At 35.4% G+C, this 24,637-nt stretch overlaps 1 protein-coding gene across 1 annotated transcript in view; it reads left to right on the top strand.

The window, feature by feature from the left end:
• The window catches only part of LOC121382364 (cytosolic carboxypeptidase 2-like), a 121,191-nt gene that overhangs the window by 17,202 nt on the left and 79,352 nt on the right, over positions 1-24,637 (top strand). The window contains exon 3 of the mRNA XM_041511951.1: positions 37-153. Coding sequence (XP_041367885.1) covers positions 37-153 — 117 coding nt within the window. The remainder of the gene's footprint in view (positions 1-36; positions 154-24,637) is intronic.

A 24,637-nucleotide genomic window follows, 5' to 3' on the forward strand; every position in this document is an offset into this window, starting at 1 on the left:
ACTACCAAAGCTAGTAATTATGTTTTTATATTTCAGGTCGCAACCAAAACTATCGCAATGCATTCCGATCATATCATGAATGGGAAAAGAATTATGGGTATGACATTAACTCAAGTGATTCTTCTGACTCGGATAATGAAAAAGATAATCAAGGTAAGATTCTTTCTAGAGATCTGAAACGTGTTAGTTCCCCACTGGTCCAACCGGAGGGGAATATACATGTAGGTTTTGTCTCTTTCTGTCTGTCCATCCTTCTGTCCCACATATCGTTTTCCAGTCTTTTTTTCACAATGCCTCAAGTTATTGGACAGGAATTTTGTATGGTTTTATCATTTAGAGTTACAGATCAGTTAAGAATTTTATGTGAAGTTTTGTCGTTTTTAACAGAGTTATGACCCTTGTTATATGAGGATTGTTTCCCTTTAGTTTGAGTTGCATCAAATTACTAAGTGTCACTTCATCATTTTATACAACATTTTGTGCTGCTATACTCTGATCGATAAATTCACAGAAAAATAAATACGTCTTTGAAACATTTGTATATGATTTTATATATGCAAAATATTATACTACATGTAGTTTAGTGTTTAAATAAATGTGGATCCAGCTACACTTACCTTAATTGAAGGATTGGTTTCCTTACCTGTAATCTCTCTCGGAAACTACATTCATCCCTAACCCTATTAAATAATGGATCTTTTCTCTCTCTTTTTTTTTGGAGGGGACTAAAAATACAAACTATTTTCAGGAAATGTTTTTTGAACAACATGACCAAGATATTTGTGGATAATAATTTTTAGCAGTGGGTGGCGTGTGTATACACCTACTGTAATGTTATTTTAAATGAAAGACTTGTAAATATAATGTTACAAGTTTATCATTTCTGTAGATTGATGTGTATAAAAGTCCTTAACAGGCTGAGTCTCTTATTCCTTCCATGATCTTTGAAGACTAACATTTTTAGCCCTGCTATGACGTTATCTGTTCAGATTTTCTAAGACCCAAAACACCGAAGCTGGGTCTGGATCTGGGTCTGCCGACTGTGGCAAAGATGCTATGTCTGGTGTATTTTGAGTCTGCGTCTGTAACTGTTACATGTTTTAGATAGATTTTGTTCTATAAACACCAACAATAATTATGAGAATTCTACTTTGATTGATGCAGTGGAAACTGGCAAAACCGGACCCTGATTATCCCGAATTCCTGTCTACATCTGCCATATTGTTTGGTCCCAAATTTACATGTATATAGCCTGTGCTTTAAAATCCTTTAAAAACCAAATCCTGTGTACTACGGATACCGGATCGATTTTCCTCCCCAAAAGCTTAATTTCTTTGTTAAATAACCTAGACAAACCGTAATAACAACAAACTCAGCTTCACCACCTGGCTGGAAATAGCGTGACCCTATTTCTCCCGTTACGCAACATTGCGATCTCGGACCAGACATTCTGGCTTTCGGCTAATTAGACCTTGATTGGTGTTATTTGTATCGGTCAGTGTTGTCCGACTCTATCGCACCTCAGAAGCTTAATCGCATTTTAGATCTTCACTAAGTGCACAACCTCACAACGCACCCTGGACTCGTTTTTCATTAAACAGTGACGATGACATTGAAGCTATCATGCATATCTTTGCTTTAAAAATAAATTTGCATTAAAATGTTTGTTGTTTGTGTGTTTTTTATAGATATATATTAAATTATTACTGGAAATTCTATTAAAGTTATTACTCAGAATACATCGGGCACTTTTCAAGGTGTAAACGAAATTGGCCGAGATGTTCCGAATCTTTCCGATGTAATTGAAGGGAAGTAACTCTAACGTGTTATGAGTTTCTAAAAAAAATTCACAAAAGTGAATCTTCTGAAAACCGGATCCTGTCGAAACCGGACATATTCAAAGGTACCATGGTGATCCGGTTTTGCCAGTTTTCACTGTATATATCTTTTCTGTTAATTGTTAAGAAAAACATTAAAATGTGGCTTGCACAGAGTACAGCTGCCAGTCTGGCAGTGTGAAAATTTAGCGCATTTTCTGTCATCGTTTTTTTTTTTTAAACAATATTTATTTATTTAAAATAAATGAAATGGATCGGCAAACAGGCTGTAGGCCTATGTAAATGCCTCTCCACAATATAATTTGACATACATTAATTGAAATAAATGATGAACATGAAAGATAACATTACATAAATAACAATTCAGCCATTGCATACAAACTACAAATACTTTGTTAGATATAGAACTCGCATTCGTAAATATATATGAGCTATGTGTATAAACCATATATAGTACAACTTTTAAGCAAAACAGGCAAAAGGTCCACCAGACTAATATAATAATATATATACACATGTATATATATACTGAACAAAATAAGAAACTTCCGCTAACTTTGCTTGAACATAACTTGATGAAACCAAACCGGGGGAATAATTGTTATATATGCATTTAAAGAGTGTTCCATGATGCATCGTTTGGTGCAAAAATCATGGCCATAGGTTAACAGAAACTGGGAGTAATTTTGACCAAGTGTGGTAGGGTTAAAAAAATTTTTTTACAAATTAATAACGGGTATGACCATCTCTTGAATTGACCACTGCAGTGCATCGCAGGCGCATAGAATTGACTAAAGTGTTGATTTCTGCCTGTGGAATATTGTTCCATTCCTGAATGAGCGCTTGACAAAGTTTGTTGACGTTAGCGGGTGGGTTGGGATGACCCATCAATCGTCTGTCCAGACTATCCCAGACATGCTCAATGGGGTTGAGATCAGGACTTTTAGCAGGCCAGTCATCAATGAAATCAATGTTATTTGTCCTAAGAAAATTTACAGTGTCTCTAGCTGGATGAAAGGTGGCATTATCATGCTGAAAAATCGAGATGTTGGCGTTGTTATGGAACAGAGGAATGACATGATGAGCGAGAATGTCATCGCGGTAACGTTGAGCATTTAAATTGCCATCAATGACGATAGTGGTTGAACGATAACCATGGGCAATGGCTGCCCAGACCATGACAGAACCCCCACCCCCGAAACGATCTCGTTCAAGAACACAACTATTTAGACGATGACATTGCGTTAAAACGCATCCGACGTAAGGATGTCGTGCACGTAAACCGTTCTCCCACAGCGCATTACGAACAGTTTGCCCACTGATTCGGTTATTATGAAGCCCAGGTGTGTTAGCAGCAGTAGCAGTGGCAGTTTGGAATCGATTGCGCAAATGCGTGTTCATGATATAGCGATCTTGATTTCGTATCGCTGGACTAGAACTCCCAACATGGCTTGCAACATGTTCTGTCAACATGCCAGCATCAAGCATGCCAATCGCCCGTTCGCGTAAATTATTGGGTATTCTTGGCATACTAAAAATGCTACAATGTAAAAAACGTTAATTTTTTTACAAATTTATAAGCGTTTTCGTTCACTTGACAACAATGTCAGTAAGACAAGTAAAACAAATTGACCGAATACTACAAGGGACATGTCGAACCATGCATGCACGTGCAAACTGAATTTCATGTTGTCGACGATTAACAGTGTAAAAATAATCGATAAAATTCATGAATCCTGATAATACAGCTTACGGCTAATACTACCTATATAATTTCATTACACAATGAATTCTTTAACACAACAAATACTATATGTACAAATCGGAAGTTTCTTTTTTTGTTCAGTATATATATATATATATATATAATGTAATGTATAATTATAAAGTGAATCGCTTTGTTAAAGTAATAAAATTGTGCACAGATTGTATTATCTTTAGATTCAATTCAGAAGGATAATCCTTATTTCCAAAAAGCACTGCTTTAATGTCGAAACCTCTGTTATAAAAGAACATGGTTGGGCGAATATGATCATACAAAGGACAACAGAACAGAAAGTGGACTGTATCTTCAAAAGGATGGCCACAACGACAATGAGGATTATCATAAATGTGTCTTAAAAATCTGTCGGCATTTAGATCACTGCAATCTAAACGGAGTCTACAATGTATAATTTGGTTTGGGCATGATCCAAAATCTAAAAAGTATTTATGTGGTGTTTGTTTTAGTGGAAATATTGCCTTTTTAAATTTGTTAAAAGAGTTTAAATTTTTAATATTAATATCGAGGGCATTCCAATCCCGAACAGCTGACGGCAAAAATGACTTCTTATATAGTTCTGTTCTAGCACGAACATTTTTCAATTCATCAGCATTTTGAAGCGGATAATTCCTCACTGTCATTACTGATGGGGGCACTAATGTTGATAAATAATTAGGAGTCATACCTTTAATCATTTTATAAAAAGTACATGTTTTGTAGAATTTACGGCGCTGGACTAAAGGAATAAATCCTGTTTCATTATAAATTTTATTATGGTTAGTGTCCCTAACAGCACCACAAATTGTTCGAAGAGCATCCAGATGAAGTTGTTCCAATATTTTTGCTTGACGTTCGGTACAATTATCCCATATATAGTCACAATAATCGAACAATGGAACTTTAGGCTACAGAAACAATTTATCATTGGGTTAACCTTTTTAACCACTTGTTCAATATGACAATGCCACTGCCCATCATTTTGAAATGTTAGACCAAGATGTTTGTGGTTTTTAACCTCTTTTATTTTGGAATCACCTAAGTACAAATCTTATTTTGGTATGGGTATGAATTTTTCTTGAGATGGTAATAGATTCTGTTTTACCAGGTGCGAACTTAACCTGCCACTTGTCTGCCCAGTCTGATATCAAGCACAAGTCTGCATTTATCATACGGTATCCCAAAGCATAATCATCATCTAAAGTAATAAAAAGAGAAGTATCATCGGCAAATAATCTAATATTACAAGTAATATTTTCAACAATATCATTGATATAAACCAAAAAAAGGAGAGGTCCTAATACCGATCCCTGTGGTACCCCAGCCAATACGGATTTATTATCAGATTTACACCCATTGATCACCATTTTTTGCTTACGATTTTCTAAATAACTCTTAACCCAAAGAATGAGTTTTCCACTTATTCCATTTGTCTGTAATTTATACAATAAACCTTTGTGCCAAACACGATAGAAGGCTTTGCTAATATAGCAAAATACTGCCTTTACCTCTTTCCCATCATCCATTGCTTTAGAGATATATTTATAAAGGTCTGTCAGCTGATAAGCTGTGGAATCACCAGGTCTAAAACCAGACTGCAAAATAAGATATTTCATTATCAAGAAAGAAATTTGAAATATATTTCATAATGAATGTTTCAAATACTTTAGATAAACAGCTTGTTAAGGCCACTGGCCTGTAATTACTGCACAGATGAATACTACCTGTCTTATGGATGGGAATGATGAGTGACTGCTTCCAAATAGTGGGAAATATAGAATAAGACAGACAAGTTAAATAATTTCGTCAACAGGTTGGCTAAATATTTTCCAATTTTCTTAATAATTTTGTTATTATCTTCGACTTCTTTTTCCTGTAATCTTATTTCTTTCAGTTGATTAATGATCTTATGTTAATTCATTGGTACATCTTGGTCTGGTTTATCAACTCTGGCTTGGTTTATAAAATAATTGTTCATTACGTTTGCAATATCTTCATCACTCTCATAAAGAATACCATTGTTTTCAATAACTGGAAATGTTGATTTGGAATTATCTTTTTGTTTTATATATCGTTTGAGAACCTGCCACCAAGTTTTTCTCCTGTGTTCATTATTTAATAAGTTATCCAGTTTCATATTATAATCATATTTAGCTTTACGGATGCTTGAAATAACTTTGTTACGCACCTCTCTAAATAGCTCCCAATCTCGTTGTGTATTTCTAATTTTTGCCTTTATATGTAGTCTTTTTCGTTTCCGCATTAAAGTCCTAATATTACTGTTCATCCAAGGAGCATCGTTTCGTCTAATAGTAACATTTATGTGGAATAAAATCATCACAGCAATTAATTATAGTTTTAACCATTAGCTCTGCTATAATGTTTACATCGTTACTAACAAATATATTCTCCCAGTTGAAATTCTTAATACAATTTTGCAAGCCATCAAAATCAGCCTGGTTATAATTGTAAATTTTCATTATATAGCATGTGCTTTATTTCTTTTTAAACTTCAGTCACGTAAACAGCACAATGATCACTGCAAAATGGAGGCAGAATTCCGTGTTTTTCAACAAATTCGTGAGACGAAACAAAAACAAGACCAATGAGAGTACTAGTATTAGCAGTAATCCGTGTAGCCTCGGTAATAATTTGAGTCAGTCCATGCAATTGACATATGTTATCAATATGTGGATGATTTTGACCTAATAAATCCTCATTAAAATCTCCCACAATTAGTTTTCATCATCTTATTGTTAGCAGCTGATATTGATTCAGAAATTAATTCCCAGTACGCATTACTATAATCAGATCTATAAAAGCACCCAAGGAGTATATTTTGGTTTTTAATTCTAATATTCACCCATACAGCTTTCAGACCATTTACTTCCAAGTCCAACATATGCTTATAAAATATACATTCTTTAACATAGATAGCCACACCACCTCCTCTAGTCAACCTATCTTTACGAACTGGGGGGTGGTAACCAGGAATTACTATGTTATCAGCATCATCTTTATGTAGCCATGTTTCGGAAATACAACTCACGTCAAAATTATTAAGTTCAGCATGAACAAAATCAATTTTATCACGAAGACTGCAAACATTCAAGTGAACTATTGACAAACTTTTTTCTGGTCCAGGATTAGAATGCACATCCCCACAACAAAGTAATAATAATAGTACAATTCTTACGCCAGATATCCCAACGGTAAATAATATTAATATTAATATACAAGTATTTAGATCAACTGAATATGCACCATTTGCACGTAAGGCTAAAGCAAATTTCCCCACTCTCTGTCTGTACAAGTTCAGATCAATCCCCATTGCTATGAAACACAGTGTACGTCAAAATAGCACACACAGAGAGAAGGGCTACATCTGGTAAAAGTAAGTGCGAGTCTGTAACTTGGGTTTCTACTTTTAATGGTTTCAAAACACAACACATTGTAGCAAACACGTATGTACTTATTTCTAATTAGGCAAATATGTTGTTTAGTTCTAAACTGGTTTGTTTCCCTAAACATAAAGAAATAACGTTCAACCTTTTTTGTAAAAAAAATTCTACTACCAACATCAGTATAATAGAGTGTAGAATGGCTGTATTGCAAAATTAAAAAGAATAAAAGAAAGAATAACATCGCGTAGTAACGGCCAAGAGAGGTCGAGTAAGTTTGTAACATACAACACGTAGGGTATCTATAGCTGTATGTCTGACAGGCTGAGATAATGACACAGTGTTGGGCACGACTAGCACGTGCTACATCAGATCGCCGACTTGATTTTTTGACGTCAACTTGAACATAGTTACCTTCTCAGCAGGTGAATATAAATTTCATGATATTTTGGACAGACGCATGATGTCGATATATAATGTACGAATAATAAAATACATGCAATGCGCACCTTGTCACAAAAGATCACGTGACCCTAGCTTTAATCAGTATATGGGAAATGACACATCCTGTCAATGACACATGACCACAGCTGTCATTGTATGCCAAATACACACCAGCTTAATAATTCTTTACTCCTGTTCACACTGATTATATAACAAACTTTTACAACCACATGAACATTTACTTCAATGTGTGGTTCGTTTAGTAAGTATGTCAATAATTGTCAAATACATTTAGTCCAAAACGAACCTTTGTGTAATAATAATAATAAACTAAAATACACTGCACCCATTTTTCTTTGCTCAAAGTAACGATAAATCAACATCTTGACATCGCATTAACTTACGATTGTTAGGTTGAGTGGAATAGATGTGTTAGCAACAGAATACTAATAAGAATAAACAAAAATGGTGTCCCTGGTTGACATTAACGTCATAATATGAAATGTACACGTATAAACACAATCTATATCACGTGACCACAGATGTGAATTTCCATCAGAATGTGCAATTAAAATGTAACTTGACAACTCTTAAACATGAGAATTAGCAAATTTTCATTTTAAATGTGAATTAACTGCATCTGTCATCTGTTGCCAGTGTAAAACAATATAGCCCATGTTCTGTCGCCTGTTGCCAGATCTGTAGTTACACAGATGTGGTGTGTTTTGTCACATTTGATACAGTGATTTTCATTTTCGACTGGTACCATACTCGGCAGACCCAGACCCAACCGCGGTTAATTTGTTTTGGGCCTAATACTAAGAGTCCAGCGTCCGTCCATCTGTTCATCAACTTTTCCTACAGTTTTAATTGAGTTGTTCTGGAACTTGGTATAATGATCCTCTGGCACACCATCCACAAACTAAATAGATACATATTTTAAATGTTTTAAAATTTTAAATTGAAAATTTGAAAGTCAGTCTCCCCCTAGAGTTTTGATCAAATAGTTCTGAAACCCAGTATTCTGATTCTCTGGGGCAGTCTTCACAAATTAATTGAGAGATATTTTTAAAAAAATTGGAATTTTGGAATTTTAAATAGAAATTTAAAATTTAAAAGTCTTAGCCTATAGTTTAGATTGGACAGTTCTGAAACTTGGTATTCTGATTTTCTGGGGGTAGTCATTACAAGCTAATAGAATGTTATTGTGGAAATTTATAACTTTTGAATGTGGTATTAAATTTAAATATTTTATTAAACAGAAATGTAACATTGAAAATTTAAAAGTCTGTCGTCTCCTAGAGTTTTGTTTAGATAATTAAAGTATTCTCAGGCAGGGAACATTTTGTTCAGTATCACGACGTGTTTCAGAGATCACTACACAATTTTAAAACATTAAACAGTAGTTGCTAATCAATTTTCAATTGACTAACCCTAGAAACATATATGGTAGTGTCAGGGTTGGGGACTAGTGATGCTATTATAAACAAAATATGAATACATATGGTACATTACAACAGTATAATTAAACATGGATACATAAAATAATTATGTATAGGCTTATTCAACTTACCGTACTAGCACAACAACAATGCTATACGACCCTTAATCATAACCAACACTGCAGAATTATCTCCCCTTGCCAGATGTATCGCGTACACCTGCGCATGGGCAGACTGTATATACTTGTTTTTGATTCTGTAGTCTTTCATTGTGTCGTGTTCATGGTAGCTCATAAAACTTTTAAAATTTGTTTCATTAAAGTGTAATTGGTTTTTTCTCTGTTTACATTCTCTTTTACTACTTCATCAGACCTTATCATTTAAGGAACACGAGTGCGATCATGCTCATACAACGCACGTAATTTCAATCTGGCGAGTGTGGTTATGACTGGAACATGACTCTGTGGCATTTTGACCAATCAGAGCTATCGGGATCAGATTATTTTTACTCTTGGAACTCTGGCTGCATGCACACGCTGATCTACTTGGCATTTATGATGGTGTTTAAAATTATGGGGGTTTTAAATTATCTTTATTATGGCATCCCATGTTTGGAATAAAATCCTTTGTAATGACAGATTTTGTCAGAGTTTGTATATTTTTTATCAACAACATTGGGACTGTTCTAGATCAATAACCTAATGCTGACTTGACACAGATGTCAGAGCCCTTCGTAACTGGTAGTGGTAGGTCAAAGACGTGTTACAAAATGTTGAGGGAGGGAGACTGGTTGTGTAATTCTTGAATTAAAAATGCCACGTGAATGCCTCCAATGAACACTATCAATTGAACTAATTGTAATTAAACTAAACGTTTAACGAGTTATTTAAAAAATTAAAATAATAATACGAGGAATCCAGTCGATAGTGCACACCTGAGATGCTTGGGTCTTAGTTCTAATTGAACCACCACCTCAGAACCAGGTTTTTTTTCCCATCCCAACAATCCTAAACATATGAAATTCAAGACAAGTTGATTCCTACAGATGTTTAGCTGCACGTTCATCAAACTATTTAAGACTGAATAGGTATCTATAATTGTGTGCATCAGATTATCTGAATACTAGTACTACATATTGCAATTTAAAAAAATCAAATCGTCTGCATCAGAGTATGTCATAATTATATTTCTATAGCACAGCTCCTGAATTTTTTAATAACTCTATTCCTGAAAGTCAGACTAAACTAATGAACCAAACAACATAAAATTACAAGAAAACATTATTGGTTTATTGATTCATTTTTATAACATATGTCTACATTTATATGTACCAATTACTTTGTAAATTAATAATGCTTGGTTTTCACTCGCCTTATCACTTTGACGAGTGCGATGTTTCACTCACCTAAGCGTTTTGAGGTGTGCGATTTTTCACTCGCCATGATTTTTAAAAGCCAAGGACTGCTTCATATGAGGTCGTTTCGGGGGTAGTTCAAACAGGTATTGGATTATTGGATACGGCTTCCTCTGGCTTGAACTGGTTGGTTGTGTGTGCCGAGGGTGGGTGTCTCAAAAGACTTCCACAGTTTGATATGCATTTGCAGTGTCATGTCTGCCGCTGTTATTTGTTTGAGTGGCAGTGTGACATCTGTGTCACTTGGTCTCCCGCCATGTGGGGAAAAGTCAAGAAACTCTTGCGACATGGAGCGTAAGAAAATGGTACGATAAGAAAGGGACGGGCGTAGTGTGGAGGCGGCCTTCAGGGTCGTGCTCAAATCTGAGTTGCCATCGTCCAGCAAGTTGGTGCCCGTATCAAAGAGTTCTTGACGAGTGGTAGGCACAAGGGCACCTCCTCGTCTGTCCATCAAGGTCATGGCAATGCCAGTAAACCTGTAGCATCAGTGGGGAGCACTTTTGCACCCTGCTTCGGCTGAAGCATTCAAGCTGCCACCTGTCAAGAAATCGGCTTTTCTTGACAGTTATCAGATACCTGTGGTGTTTGATTCGAGTGTGCAGTCGGGTAGTGCCCGTGGTTCGTTGAAACAGGGACAGTTTCGGGGGAGACTGGCACGCTTTTGTGGTACTACCAGGGGCAAGACGCCCAGGGGTGGTAAGCAGCCAGGATGAGGGGACGTGGACAATCAACCTCTGCTAACAGAGGTTCCGTTAGAAGATATTCCTGTGGGTGGCACACTGCACCATTTTGTTCATCGTTGGCGCAAACTGCCGGATCTGGACCCATGGGTTTTGTCAGTTGTCTGAGTTGGTTACAGGATACCTTTTTCATGACCACCTCCACTGACGTCCTCCCTTCGGTTACCTGTGGTGCCGTCTGCCGACAGACAAGTGCTTGTGGAGAACATGGTTGTTGAGTTTCTCGACAAGGGACCCATCCTGCAGGTAAATTTAGGCACTCCGGGATTTTATTCCCATCTGTCCCTCGCCCAGAAGAAGAATGGTAAGTGGCAGCTGATCCTAAACCTGAGGCTGCTGAATTCTTATGTCTTTATTCCATCTATGAAGATGGAAGGAAATAGTTTATTTAATAACGCACTCAACACATTTTATTTACAGTTATAAGGACCACACAGATATTGAGTGAGGAAACCCACTGTCGCCACGTTATGGGCTACTCTTTTCGATTAGCAGCACCACCCCATAGACAGGATAGCACATACCACAGCCTTGGATGTACCAGTCTTGGTGCTCTGGTTGGAGCGAAAAATAGCTATGAAGATGGAGACGGTTCAGTCAGTCAGGGCTTTGCTTCAGGTGGGGGAATGGGTGGCGTCCATCAATTTGAAGGATGCCTACCTGCATGTACCGATCCATCGGGATTTTTGGAAGTACTCTACTACAACGGAAGAGCTTACGAATTTCGAGTTCTGTCATTCAGGTTGGCCACAAGCCCTCACATCTTTACTCGGATAGTCAAGGCGGTGGTGGGGCGCTTGCATCTGTTGGGAATACGGATGCACAATCATCTGAATAACTGGTTAATTCCAGCTTCATCAGACGGCATGTCTCGTGGGTGTGGAGTGTGTGATCAACATGATTATTCACTTGGGATTTATTCCCAATTGGGTCAAGTCCGAGTTGGTGCTGTCACAGGTATTCACTTATCTCGGGGTGGTTTTCAGCCTTGTTGAGGCGTCCATTCGTCCCAACGGATTCACGCCTTCACAATTTCAAGACATTGGTGCAACGTCTTGTTTTGGAGCAATGTACAGTGGTGGAATTGCTGGCTGTGCTGGCTGTGCTGAATGTGCAGTTCAGACAGTTCAAGAGACCGCTTCAATGGCATTTGTCCCGAGTGTGGGATGGTCTCAATTGGGGTTTTGTCATACTATTGAGGCCTTGGTTCATTCAACCGATCCAAGAGTGCCTAGTGGACAAATGTTTGTCCCAGGTCGTTCCGTTACATCCACTTTCTCCGGAGTTGGTCCTGTTTACTGATGCTTCCCTAGAGGGGTCATCGTGTTTGTCCCAGGTCGTTCCGTTACACCCACTTTCTCCGGAGTTGGTCCTGTTTACTGATGCTTCCCTAGAGGAGTCATCGTTAAATTTTGTTGAGGTCAGAAAACACCACACTTGTTGCATATCTCAATCGGTGGGGAGGCACCAAATCCATGTCACTGAGTCATGCGGCCTTGGAGATCCTGGAGTGGTGCGACAGTTGAGGAGTGGTGTTATCAGCCAAACACATTCTATTGTCCGTGAACGTTTTGGCAGAAGCCTTAACCTTTAGACTACTGGAATAATTTTTAATATAAAACACGTTGAGTGGGTACAAGTTTATAATTTTTACTGACATATATTCACTTAAATTATAAAGTTCATATATGAATCAGTAAGTTAATGGTGATTAAAATTAGGCAAAAAGTCGCATTTACTTATGGGCATTTGTGGCCAGCTATCCAGTATTTATGTCCATTATTCCCGATAACAGTGGTTTTCTTATCAGAATTTTGTTTTTAAACCCGAACTACGATTCATATTGCAATATTTGGTGATTTTCGTTGTTGATAAAACAATCAAATTTATTATCAAATTAGTTGTCACAAATACTTGCCGAAAACCACTTTTTGAACTCAAAATTTCAAGGTATTTTCAAATGAAAAAGATTAAAATAAAAGCCACCTATTTGAAAGGAAATCCTTTTTCTTTTCTTATATTTCCGTTTCCGGTGAGTGTTGTGGAATGCACTGTAGGTCAGAAGGTTAAATCGCTGTTCACCCGTCCAGATAGAGTGGATGCTGCACAGGGAAATGGTTTACCAAGTTCTTCAGTTGTGGGGGAGTCCACAACTCGATATGTTTGCCACTCGAATGAACAACCAGTTGCCAGTATTTGTCTCTGGAGTACGATGCGTTGAGCATGGACTGGACGGGACTGGATTTTTATGCTTTCCCATCGCTGGTTCTGCTCAGCAAGGTACTGGTCAAAGTCAGATGGCAACCTTATTGTCTCACGCTCATAGCCCCAGAGACTGAGGCAAACAGCATGGCATCCGAAGCCGGAGGTCTTCCGACTTCATGTGTGGAGGTTGTCGGGGTTTCCTGCGAGACCAAGGCTTTTCTCAGCGTATTGCTGAGCTCGTCTACACCTCAAAGTGCCAGTCTACGGAAAGAGTCTACCAGCGTCACTGGTGCGCTTGGGTTCGTTGGGTGACTGAATGTGGATCCCTTGTCATCTACTGTCAATGATTTAGCTGAGTACTTTCTGGCTCTTGTCCAGGAAAGGCAGCTGACAGTTCCAACAGTGAGAAGTCACCAGATGTCCATTTTCACCAGTCTGTAGTGTGGACGTCAAGATTTCTCGACCAATCTCATGTTGCATGACTTGCTCAAGTCGTTGCAAAACATGGTCGAGAAGCCTTCCATTTTGCCAGAGTGGAATGTTTTTCTGGTTCTTCGTGCACTCAAAGGCAAGCTTTTACGAGCCTTTGAAATTTGCTAGTCTTCATCATTTGACGTGGAAGACTTTGTTTCTTGTCTCACTATGGGTCTCACAGATGGGTCAGTTACATTGCGTACTGATCCTGTTTTCATGGCTGAGAACCAGGTGCCAGATTTTGTCTTGTACACTTTCAGATAATTCTGATAGGCTTCTTTGTCCGGTTCAGACTTCAAAGTACTATTTGGAGCTACTAGGAACCTTTGGTGAGGCACGAAGAGACCTTTTATCTTTCACACAGCAGCCGGGAAACATTACAAAGAATGCTTTATCAAGATGGATTGCTGCAACAATCAAACTGGCATATGAGAAGGCGGGTGATCATGTTTTGCATAACTTCTCCGTCAGCCCTCATGATATTAAAACAATTTCTGCTTCCCTTAATTTCCATCATTAGTTGGACATTTTCAAGGTCATGAGTGCAGGTGTGTGGAAAGGTCAACATATGTTTGACCGGTTCTATTTCCATGATATGGCAGTTGGTCCGGACAGAACTCGGCGGATTCAGACAGTCAATGCAGGGCAGCAAATCGTATCGGTGTGCAGGGCAGCAAATCGTATCTGTGTGCAGGGCAGCAAATCGTATCGGTGTGCAGGGCAGCAAATCTTATCGGTGTGCAGGGAAGCAAATCGTATCAGTGTGCAGGGCAGCAAATCGTATCGGTGGGCAGGGCAGCAAATCGTATCGGTGTGCAGGGCAGCAAATCGTTCCAGCCCAGTCGCTGGCGTAAACGCAGGATGACCATAAACACATGATTTATTGAAATTGATAATCTTAACAATAAAATATAAATAATGACTAAGTTCAGTTGTTAAAAATGGCTCTAATAATGAAAAATATTGTTTTAAAACTAGGTTTACATAGTTGTGTTGGGTTATTAAATAATGAAATGGGTTAACTGAATTTGTTTTTGTGTAGCCTATAAATTGTTTGCATAAATTTCCAATTCTCAGACACCTGTGGATAGATGGATGGATGAATGCATGGGTGGGTGAATGGGTGGATGAGTGATATTTGGGTGGATGGATTTTTTTTTTTTGAAAACATATTTTATTGCATAAACAACAAAAGGATTGGGCATACATTTGCCTACTTACTAGGCCCTCTCCTGTATACATACAATATAAAGGAGACAATTACTTAATTATAATATAAAATTTGTATACAAATATATTTTAATAACATGGATGGATGGATGGATGGATGGATGGATGGATGGATGGATGAAGAAAGGGATGGACAAGCCTAATGCTAAGCACTCCTTGTATAACTCAATGGTGTTGGCATTAAGATGTATTCATTCATAATGCACTTGAGTCAGTCACCTATAATGATAGCCTAATCTGCTACCCAGTCATTCATCCTTGACTTATAGGTGTGAACTCATTTTGATATTTACATATCAACAATAACACTGTGCATGTGTTATTCATGCTCCAACACATTATTTAGTCATATTTTAATTGGAGTTGTACTCGATATGATTTTGAGTTTTTGTGTGTGATGACAAGTCCATAAAAGAAATATCCCAGTGCGTGTATTTATTCTTGTCCTTAGATACATGTAATCCCGTGTTTTTTATTCTTCACCATCTCAAGGGTATTTCAGTTGACTTACGACGGACAATGGTACAGTGACCATGTATAGAACAAATCCAGGCTTATTTCACATGAATAATTAAACAACATATTGAGGTTTGGTTTGATCACAGGATAGCCAGTCATTGTGTCAGCCAGCTTACAACCTTAAGTTCATGTGTCGGCTAGCCAGTTGATCTACCCAAGGGTTATGGCGTATTTTTAGTTACATGTATTACCACAAACATTGTTTATTTTCACAACAAAATGGCAAAATGGCTTACACATTTTCAAACCAACCTGGTTCTAAGAAACTTGAGTACTTTGATTTTCTTCAGCTTAAAATTAATTGGGCAGGTAAGTAAATTACATGTAGTTCGTGTACATAAAACTGAGAGTGTAACATTTGTTTTCCATCTGCAAATATTCAAAATGAATGTATAATATATATAGATTTACTATCATTTTTCTTTTCTTTTCTTTTAAAATGAGGAAAGCTTCAGAATCCATCTTTCATTTTTAATTTATTACATATTTATAATACAATTTTTAATTGTACAGATATGGAAAATAAATATATTAAAGCATATAACATTTGTGAAATTTGATAATATATTTTTTAATTGAGAAATATTGTAGCCTACATTCTTCATACAAGTCTATCCATTCAAAAACCGTTAATAGGATTTCTGTAATATGATACACCATTTTACAAGTTTATGGTAATGGTTGTTATGCATTTTTCATGATTATATTATATACTTCTATTTTTATAATATGAGAATGAAAAAGGGCAAAACAGCCTTCGAAGTAAACTACAGTCAGAGTATCTGGTTAGTAAGTAATGTGGTATTTCTCAGTCATAACCGATTAGGTTACTACTGTAATTTAGAAATTTCAACTAGATGACAACATAGGTTGCTAATCAGGATGGCTTGTACTAAATGTCAGATGACTGGATAACTAAATTTCAGTGTGTTTGGATGTTTAGTGGTAAGCATTTAATTCCCACAATACAAAATCCTGCGATATATGAAGTACGATAAACGTAATTAGAAACATGTTATTTCATTTGTGTATTATTTGTTACAGTAAACACAGTCAAATTAAAAAAATTGTGAAAACTTGATCACAAGCAAAGTACAGGTTATGGAAGAACACCATATTCGTAACCAATATAAAAACCTGACCTATTGTTCATGATTTATTTCGAGGGATGGTAAAAGGACATACAAACAATATTTTGCATTTGTTCCAATTTAATTTTGTATTTATTGAAGCATGTACATATAAATACAGTACATGTCACATTAAAATTATTTTAAATAAATTTGTTTTACTACAAAAATTTAACCTAATTGTGACCATATGTTCATTTTAATTATAAAATTAGTTGTGTAAATTTATGATTCTGACCTTGTTCCCAAAATTCAATTACAAAAGAAACTTGTAATCAGACACAAGTGTTCTCAACTTAAAGCATGGCGTCTTTTATGTGGCAAGCATGTATATAATGGGGATATAATGGGGCTTGCTCATCAAGATGAACTCCGTTCAGTTCTTACAAAAGCAAAACATTTTCATTGGTAGTTTCTGTTTGCATATCGCCATTATATTGTCGATGAGGTGGCGGTGTCACTATTCTTTAAAATATCAAGATAAAATCATGTTTGAAGTGGAAAATTGTCAGTAACATTTGTCATTAATCATGTCAGGTGCCTTAAGTACAGGATTTCGTTTGTCCCATCTTGGTTCAGTCAGTGAAATAAATAGCTTGAGATCTTCACCAGTCACGGTCATGCTGAAAAGGTGTTTTTCTTAACATTTAAAATAGTTATTTGACTGGCACATAGGCCAAAGTTGTAATTTCTTTTGCTGTAAAATAAGAGTTCTGATGTAGAAGTTGATTAGTGTTTAACTGTTGTTTGTGTGTATTTGATTTATTGGTTAAAAGGAACTTTCTTATTTTATTAATGTTAATTTAGAGTCAACAGACTATGACAGAGGATGAATTGTATCACCTCTCCTTTATTTGTTATGTACCGATATGTAGCTAGAACAAGATATCTCCATCAGCTTCTTAGTCCCAACAAGTCCAATCAGAGAGGATTATTGGTTTGAACTTTACCTGTCCATCCATCCATCCATTCATCTGTCTGTCACATATAGGTTTACACACTTTTTATTTTGCAATGCCTTTAGATATTCAGCTGAAATTGTGCAATGCCTCAAGATATTCAGCTGACATTTTGTATATATCATGTATAGTAACAGATTAAGTTCAACTTATGCTATGTTTTGTAAAAATTGTATTTGTAAAATGTAGGGAGAGACCTTAATATAGGCATCGCTTGTTGGTCAATCCCAAACGTTAAACGTTAATAAATATTGTTTTAAAAAAAAAGAGGGGAATATACCCATTTTTGACAGTTATGACCACTGAACCTACGAGATCTGAAAATCTTTTGGGCTCAGTAGGGATCATGTGTTGCTTTATATAGCAGTACTCTCAGAATTCTTATTGGAACTAATTCTTTATTTCTATTAAAAATAAATAAATATTAAAAGCTTATTCTTACCTATAACAAAGGATAGTGCTTGAGGATATCACTTACATATGTAATCTACTAGAAATAATATGCTGAGCAGGTCAAGACAAAACATCGCCACAAATCTGTCATTCCATAGTTTTATACAGTTCCTGATCATCATCATCTTTGTAGGTAGTTTAGTCCCCTAAACAAAGCACTTTCCTGCTTCCTGCTTAAAGTATTAATTTTTCTACACCCATTGTGTTCATTGGTTTAATATATATATCCACTGTGTTCATTGGTTTAATATATATATCCACTGTGTTCATTGGTTTAATATCTACACCCATTGTGTTCATTGGTTTAATATATATATCCACTGTGTTCATTGGTTTAATATCTATGCCCATTGTGTTCATTGTTTTAATATATATATATCCACTGTGTTCATTGGTTTAATATATATATCCACTGTGTTCATTGGTTTAATATATATATATATCCACTGTGTTCATTGGTTTAATATATATATCCACTGTGTTCATTGGTTTAATATCTACGCCCATTGTGTTCATTGGTTTAATATCTATATCCACTGTGTTCATTGGTTTAATATCTACGCCCATTGTGTTCATTGGTTTAATATATATATCCACTGTGTTCATTGGTTTAATATCTATGCCCATTGTGTTCATTGGTTTAATATCTATATCCACTGTGTTCATTGGTTTAATATCTACGCCCATTGTGTTCATTGGTTTAATATCTATATCCACTGTGTTCATTGGTTTAATATCTACACCCATGTGTTCATTGGTTTAATATATATATCCACTGTGTTCATTGGTTTAATATCTATGCCCATTGTGTTCATTGGTTTAATATCTATATCCACTGTGTTCATTGGTTTAATATCTACGCCCATTGTGTTCATTGGTTTAATATATATATCCACTGTGTTCATTGGTTTAATATCTACGCCCATTGTGTTCATTGGTTTAATATCTATACCCATTGTCTTCATTGGTTTAATATATACATCTGTTGTGTTTACTGGTTTAATATATACATCCATTGTGTTCATTGGTTTAATATCTACACCCATTGTGTTCATTGTTTTAATATATGCACCCTTTGTGTTCACTGTTTTAATATCTACACCCATTGTGTTCACTGTTTTAATATCTGCACCCATTGTGTTCATTGGTTTAATATCTACACCCATTGTGTTCACTGTTTTAATATCTACACCCATTGTGTTCACTGTTTTAATATCTACACCCATTGTGTTCACTGTTTTAATATCTACACCCATTGTGTTCAATGGTTTAATATCTTCACCCATTGTGTTCATTGGTTTAATATCTATACCCATTGTGTTCACTGTTTTAATATCTACACCCATTGTGTTCACTTTTAATATCTACACCCATTGTGTTCACTGTTTTAATATCTGCACCCATTGTGTTCACTGTTTTAATATCTGCACCCATTGTGTTCACTGTTTTAATATCTGCACCCATTGTGTTCACTGTTTTAATATTTATACCCATTGTGTTCACTGTTTTAATATCTGCACCCATTGTGTTCACTGTTTTAATATCTGCACCCATTGTGTTCACTGTTTTAATATCTGCACCCATTGTGTTCACTGTTTTAATATCTACACCCATTGTGTTCATTGGTTTAATATCTACACCCATTGTGTTGACTGTTTTAATATTTACACCCATTGTGTTCACTTTTAATATCTACACCCATTGTGTTCACTGTTTTAATATCTGCACCCATTGTGTTCACTGTTTTAATATCTGCACCCATTGTGTTCACTGTTTTAATATCTACACCTATTGTGTTCACTGTTTTAATATCTACACCCATTGTGTTCATTGGTTTAATATCTTCACCCATTGTGTTCACTGTTTTAATATCTACACCCATTGTGTTCACTTTTAATATCTACACCCATTGTGTTCACTGTTTTAATATCTGCACCCATTGTGTTCACTGTTTTAATATCTGCACCCATTGTGTTCACTGTTTTAATATTTATACCCATTGTGTTCACTGTTTTAATATCTGCACCCATTGTGTTCACTGTTTTAATATCTGCACCCATTGTGTTCACTGTTTTAATATCTGCACCCATTGTGTTCACTGTTTTAATATCTACATCCATTGTGTTCATTGGTTTAATATCTACACCCATTGTGTTCACTTTTAATATCTACACCCATTGTGTTCACTGTTTTAATATCTGCACCCATTGTGTTCACTGTTTTAATATCTGCACCCATTGTGTTCACTGTTTTAATATTTATACCCATTGTGTTCACTGTTTTAATATCTGCACCCATTGTGTTCACTGTTTTAATATCTGCACCCATTGTGTTCACTGTTTTAATATCTACACCCATTGTGTTCATTGGTTTAATATCTTCACCCATTGCGTTCATTGTTTTAATATCTACACCCATTGTGTTCATTGTTTTAATATCTGAACTCATTGTGTTCATTGTTTTAATATCTCCACCCATTGTGTTCACTGTTTTAATACCTGTCGAATAGAAGCTCAACACAGTGTCTTGATGTATTTGGCAGGTGCCGGAATTTTAATGATATTGGCTTTTGTAATTGCCATTTAGAAATATATCCAAATGAAATGTCAAGCTGTGTGACAAGTCTAAACAATCTTCAACTTAAAGATTAACTTTATAATGAAGTAAAGTTAAATCCAAACAAATGTGGGGGATAGGTATTTGTTGTTGTTGTTTTGTGTTTTTTTTGTCCTGGGATGTCCTTAAACATTCATTCATTCATTCATTCTCATTCGTTCATTCGTTTGTTTGTTCATTTGTAAAAATATTATGCCAAATTGTAGTTAAATATTAGGAGATTGTGTATGTTCTCAATTCCAATAAAGGGCTATTTCGGTGGGGGGGGGGGTAAATTATTGAAATCAATTTGTGCAGTTTTCCCTGTCTGCTCTTTAATGTATATCCTAGTATCTAGAATGACATCATATATTAATAACAATAAGTCATCCTTGTTTTCAAATAAACTTTGGAACATTTAATGTAATTATTTTGTAAGTCATGAAGGCAAGAGTATGAATAACACTTTTTACTTGTTATTGTGAGTTTTCAGTAAAATAGATTTTATTTATAAACTTAACCTTTAATCCAATATTCATTAATTGTTTTGAAAAATTAACTATTTTATTGTTTTAATTAATTTTATTTTTAAATAACAAGGAATATTTACAAAACTTGAAACCCAAAATGAGAGAATTCTTTAAAAGATAACCTGAATGATTTCGCCAGTAAATCCTTACCATTGTTTAGCTGGCATTAAAGGAAGGGACAATTAAGGCATTTGACCTGGTATGCATATTCAACGATATATAATGCACATTAATGCTTAATATCAAATTAATTGACGCTGTCTAGACACAAAAATACATACTGGTATTGTGGAATATTACCTGTTGCCCCTAAAATGGTAATGGACATGGTTTATTACTGTAAATAGTTCTGTAAAATTATTGATTAAGTAGACTTTTCCATCTAAAACCACAGAACTGACCAATTACTTAGTCCCAAAGAAAAGTAAATTATCACTTGGGTATCGTGGGTTGTTGTTTTTGCTCCAACATAGCATATCAATAGGCCTAATAGTGTACATTTTTTCTTTGGATTATTTAACAGAGAAAAATACTATAACCCCATTTTGTTCCGTTAATGCAACTTGAAATATATTTAGTTAAATAGTTTATTATATTATTACGTCATTTATGCTGTTTTACAAGTCAGGTTGATCAAAGAGAAGCGCCTTGTCGAAAATTAATGCTTTTGTTGACATTGTACATACAGGAGATGGTCAGGAGCTGACGTCACTTCGCCCCAAGCTATCCCACCGGACGTCACAAAAACGAAACAAAATGGCTGCCCCCAGTTAGCAGGAATAATCGTGTTTTTTTATTAACTCTAAAATTACACGTTTTTCATTTGCTAAAGTGTCAGTATGTGTTGGTGGTCCAGGTATGCATCTTTCCAACACATAAGGCTCTTGTTTGAGTTGACCCTACCTTTAAGTGTGATAACCATGCTAAACATATCTATAATTTCCAATTTAGTATTCAACTATGTTTATTATTCCATCTGAATACACTACTATCACTAGAATCAAGTTTATACGGCTTAAATTACATTCTTATTAGATGATGTGGATGTGTGGCCTTTTGGGCTTTTATAGTGTTCAAATCCAGTCAGTTGTGGGTTCAAATCCCTGACCTGATCACACAAAAAGGTTAAACTGCATTGTTTACAGCAATAGATTCTTCAAAAATATTCTGCAGTTAGACCAATAGTGTGACATCATAGCTATGGATTAACTTCAGATAACACGTCATGCAGCACTGAATTAACACAGAGAGCGCCTTGTTCTTTGACGAAAAGATCACAGTAACCTATTACTTTTCAAGACAATGCAAAGTTTTCTGAATTTTTTTCTCTGCTTTTCATTAATTTTTGATACTCTTTTCATCTACGATATATCTGAGGGAATTTATTTCTACATATATTGTAAATTAAATTTGATAATATTTTGTTTGTGTGTTTTCACATGTTGATTTTTAGGGGACTGAGGTCAGAGCAGTGTGTAGATTACACATGTGCACTAAATAACTTGTTTACTTTGGCCCATATGCATGATGACAGGTTAAATACAAACCAAGATAGCTCCTATACCAACATTTCAATTTTATCTACCAACTTGAAGTTAAATGCGAATAAGGACCCTATCCGGCCATCATGCATATAGGCCCTGATAATTTTAGCCAAGATTTGTAGTAATTTGATCCATATTTGCAAACAGTATATTTTGTATTTAGTTCATTTAAACAATTTCTTATATATTTTAATTCTGTATGAAACATATTCTAATAGATCATGTACACATGCATGTAATGTTAAACTATTTCTATGTGCTACTATTTTTTATTTTTAAATTACAAAACAAGACTTATTAATCAGTAATAGTTTCATGTAAACCTGTCCCAGATTTCCATAAACAGTACTCAAATTTAATTGCTGCCATGTAACAAATTCCCACAATGCCCTAGTCATAATGCCCCAAAATTAAACAGTCTCATTGCCAAACTGGCTGTGCCTTATTTTGCATGTTAGTAATTGGTCAAAAGTTATTTTATTACATAAATATGAAACTTTTCACATTTATTTATTTTGAATGGGTGCTTTTGTGTTATATTAAGACACTTGCTGAAGTTTACCAATGTTTCCCTATCTTGTGGCCATAATGCCCAAAAAATCTTAATCTGTCCACGCAAATGGCCTTACCATGTAATTTGTCAAATTTGATGCCTGCATAAATGTAATATTAAGAGAATAGTCGAGGAAACATTGCTAATACAAACGACATGTTAGCTCTGGGAGATCCTGATCAGTGTGGGACATGAGCCGTTGGCAGGTATACTGTGTTTGAAAAACAAAGATGTATATGCAGTGTGTCCTCAATAACAAGTAAATGGTGTTAGGCTATTGCACTCAACGTTTTTTAAGTGCTGACACGAAGGCTGATATCTTAGATAAGTTTTGATATGAAGATACTATTCATTCTTCTATTGCTTACAAATGGCCCAACTGAGTGTTTTAATGTCTTAACTGTAAATTCTTCATGACATCACTTTGGCCTCTTGCATGTGCATGCAAGGATCTGTGTTTCTGTAGTAGAATATTGTACTAAAATGTACTTGGAATTTGAAGCCTTGAGTTTTCAATCATCGGACATATTACTATGTTTGTTAATCTAAGTTCTGCTGGGAAAGAGAGTTCTGTGGGATATTGGTTGTGATTTGTGATTCACTTAGAAGATAGGGTACTAAAGAAATATGTCTGGTGGTCATTTGTAAAATCAGATCATGATTTGTTTGGTTGATGAGAGTATTAAAACACATCTGTGTGGTCACCTCATTTTGGGATAAAATACATTTATATTACATGTACATAGTTTATATCATGCTATTACATAGCCACATGTGTTTGAAATCTTGTGTTAACTGGCAATTCTAGTAAGTTCTCAGCTTCTGGGATGGGTTTCTTTAATATTGGTCTTTTTATTTCTCTTGTATATTTTTTCTAATATATATATGTGATTTTTTCTTTCTTTCAGAAATAACATTTAAAAAAAAAAAGTAGATTTCCCATTTAATAAAATAATTAACAATATTAGTGATATTGGCATTGCTCAAATATATTTTATGGAAAATAAATGATTTTATTTGTATCTCATGGGGAAAACATTTGACATGTTTGTCATGATCTCCTGTTAATAATATTTGTTCATTGTTGCTACATCTATTAATTAATATTAAAATTTGCAAAACCTCTAGGTGTATTAAAGGAAGCTTTCAATTTTGTGTCAGTTATATTGTCTTTGAACAAATCAGACCATTTAGCTTGCAGTTTATATGTTCTTGATGTGCAAGTATTAGCAATATAGGCTACTAGTTCTTCAGGCCAGGGGAAATAAATTGTCTTTAATTTCTACCCCTGATACGTAGTTTATTTCTCATTATGTACTTCAGTGGAGTTAATGTAAGGAATGTTAAATTCGTCTGCCAGCTCAAAAGTTTCTTTTGATCTAATATTTTATGATTTTTGAGCATTTT

The sequence above is a fragment of the Gigantopelta aegis genome, chromosome 9 (genome assembly GCF_016097555.1).
Source record: "Gigantopelta aegis isolate Gae_Host chromosome 9, Gae_host_genome, whole genome shotgun sequence".
In the NCBI taxonomy this organism is placed as follows: domain Eukaryota; kingdom Metazoa; phylum Mollusca; class Gastropoda; order Neomphalida; family Peltospiridae; genus Gigantopelta; species Gigantopelta aegis.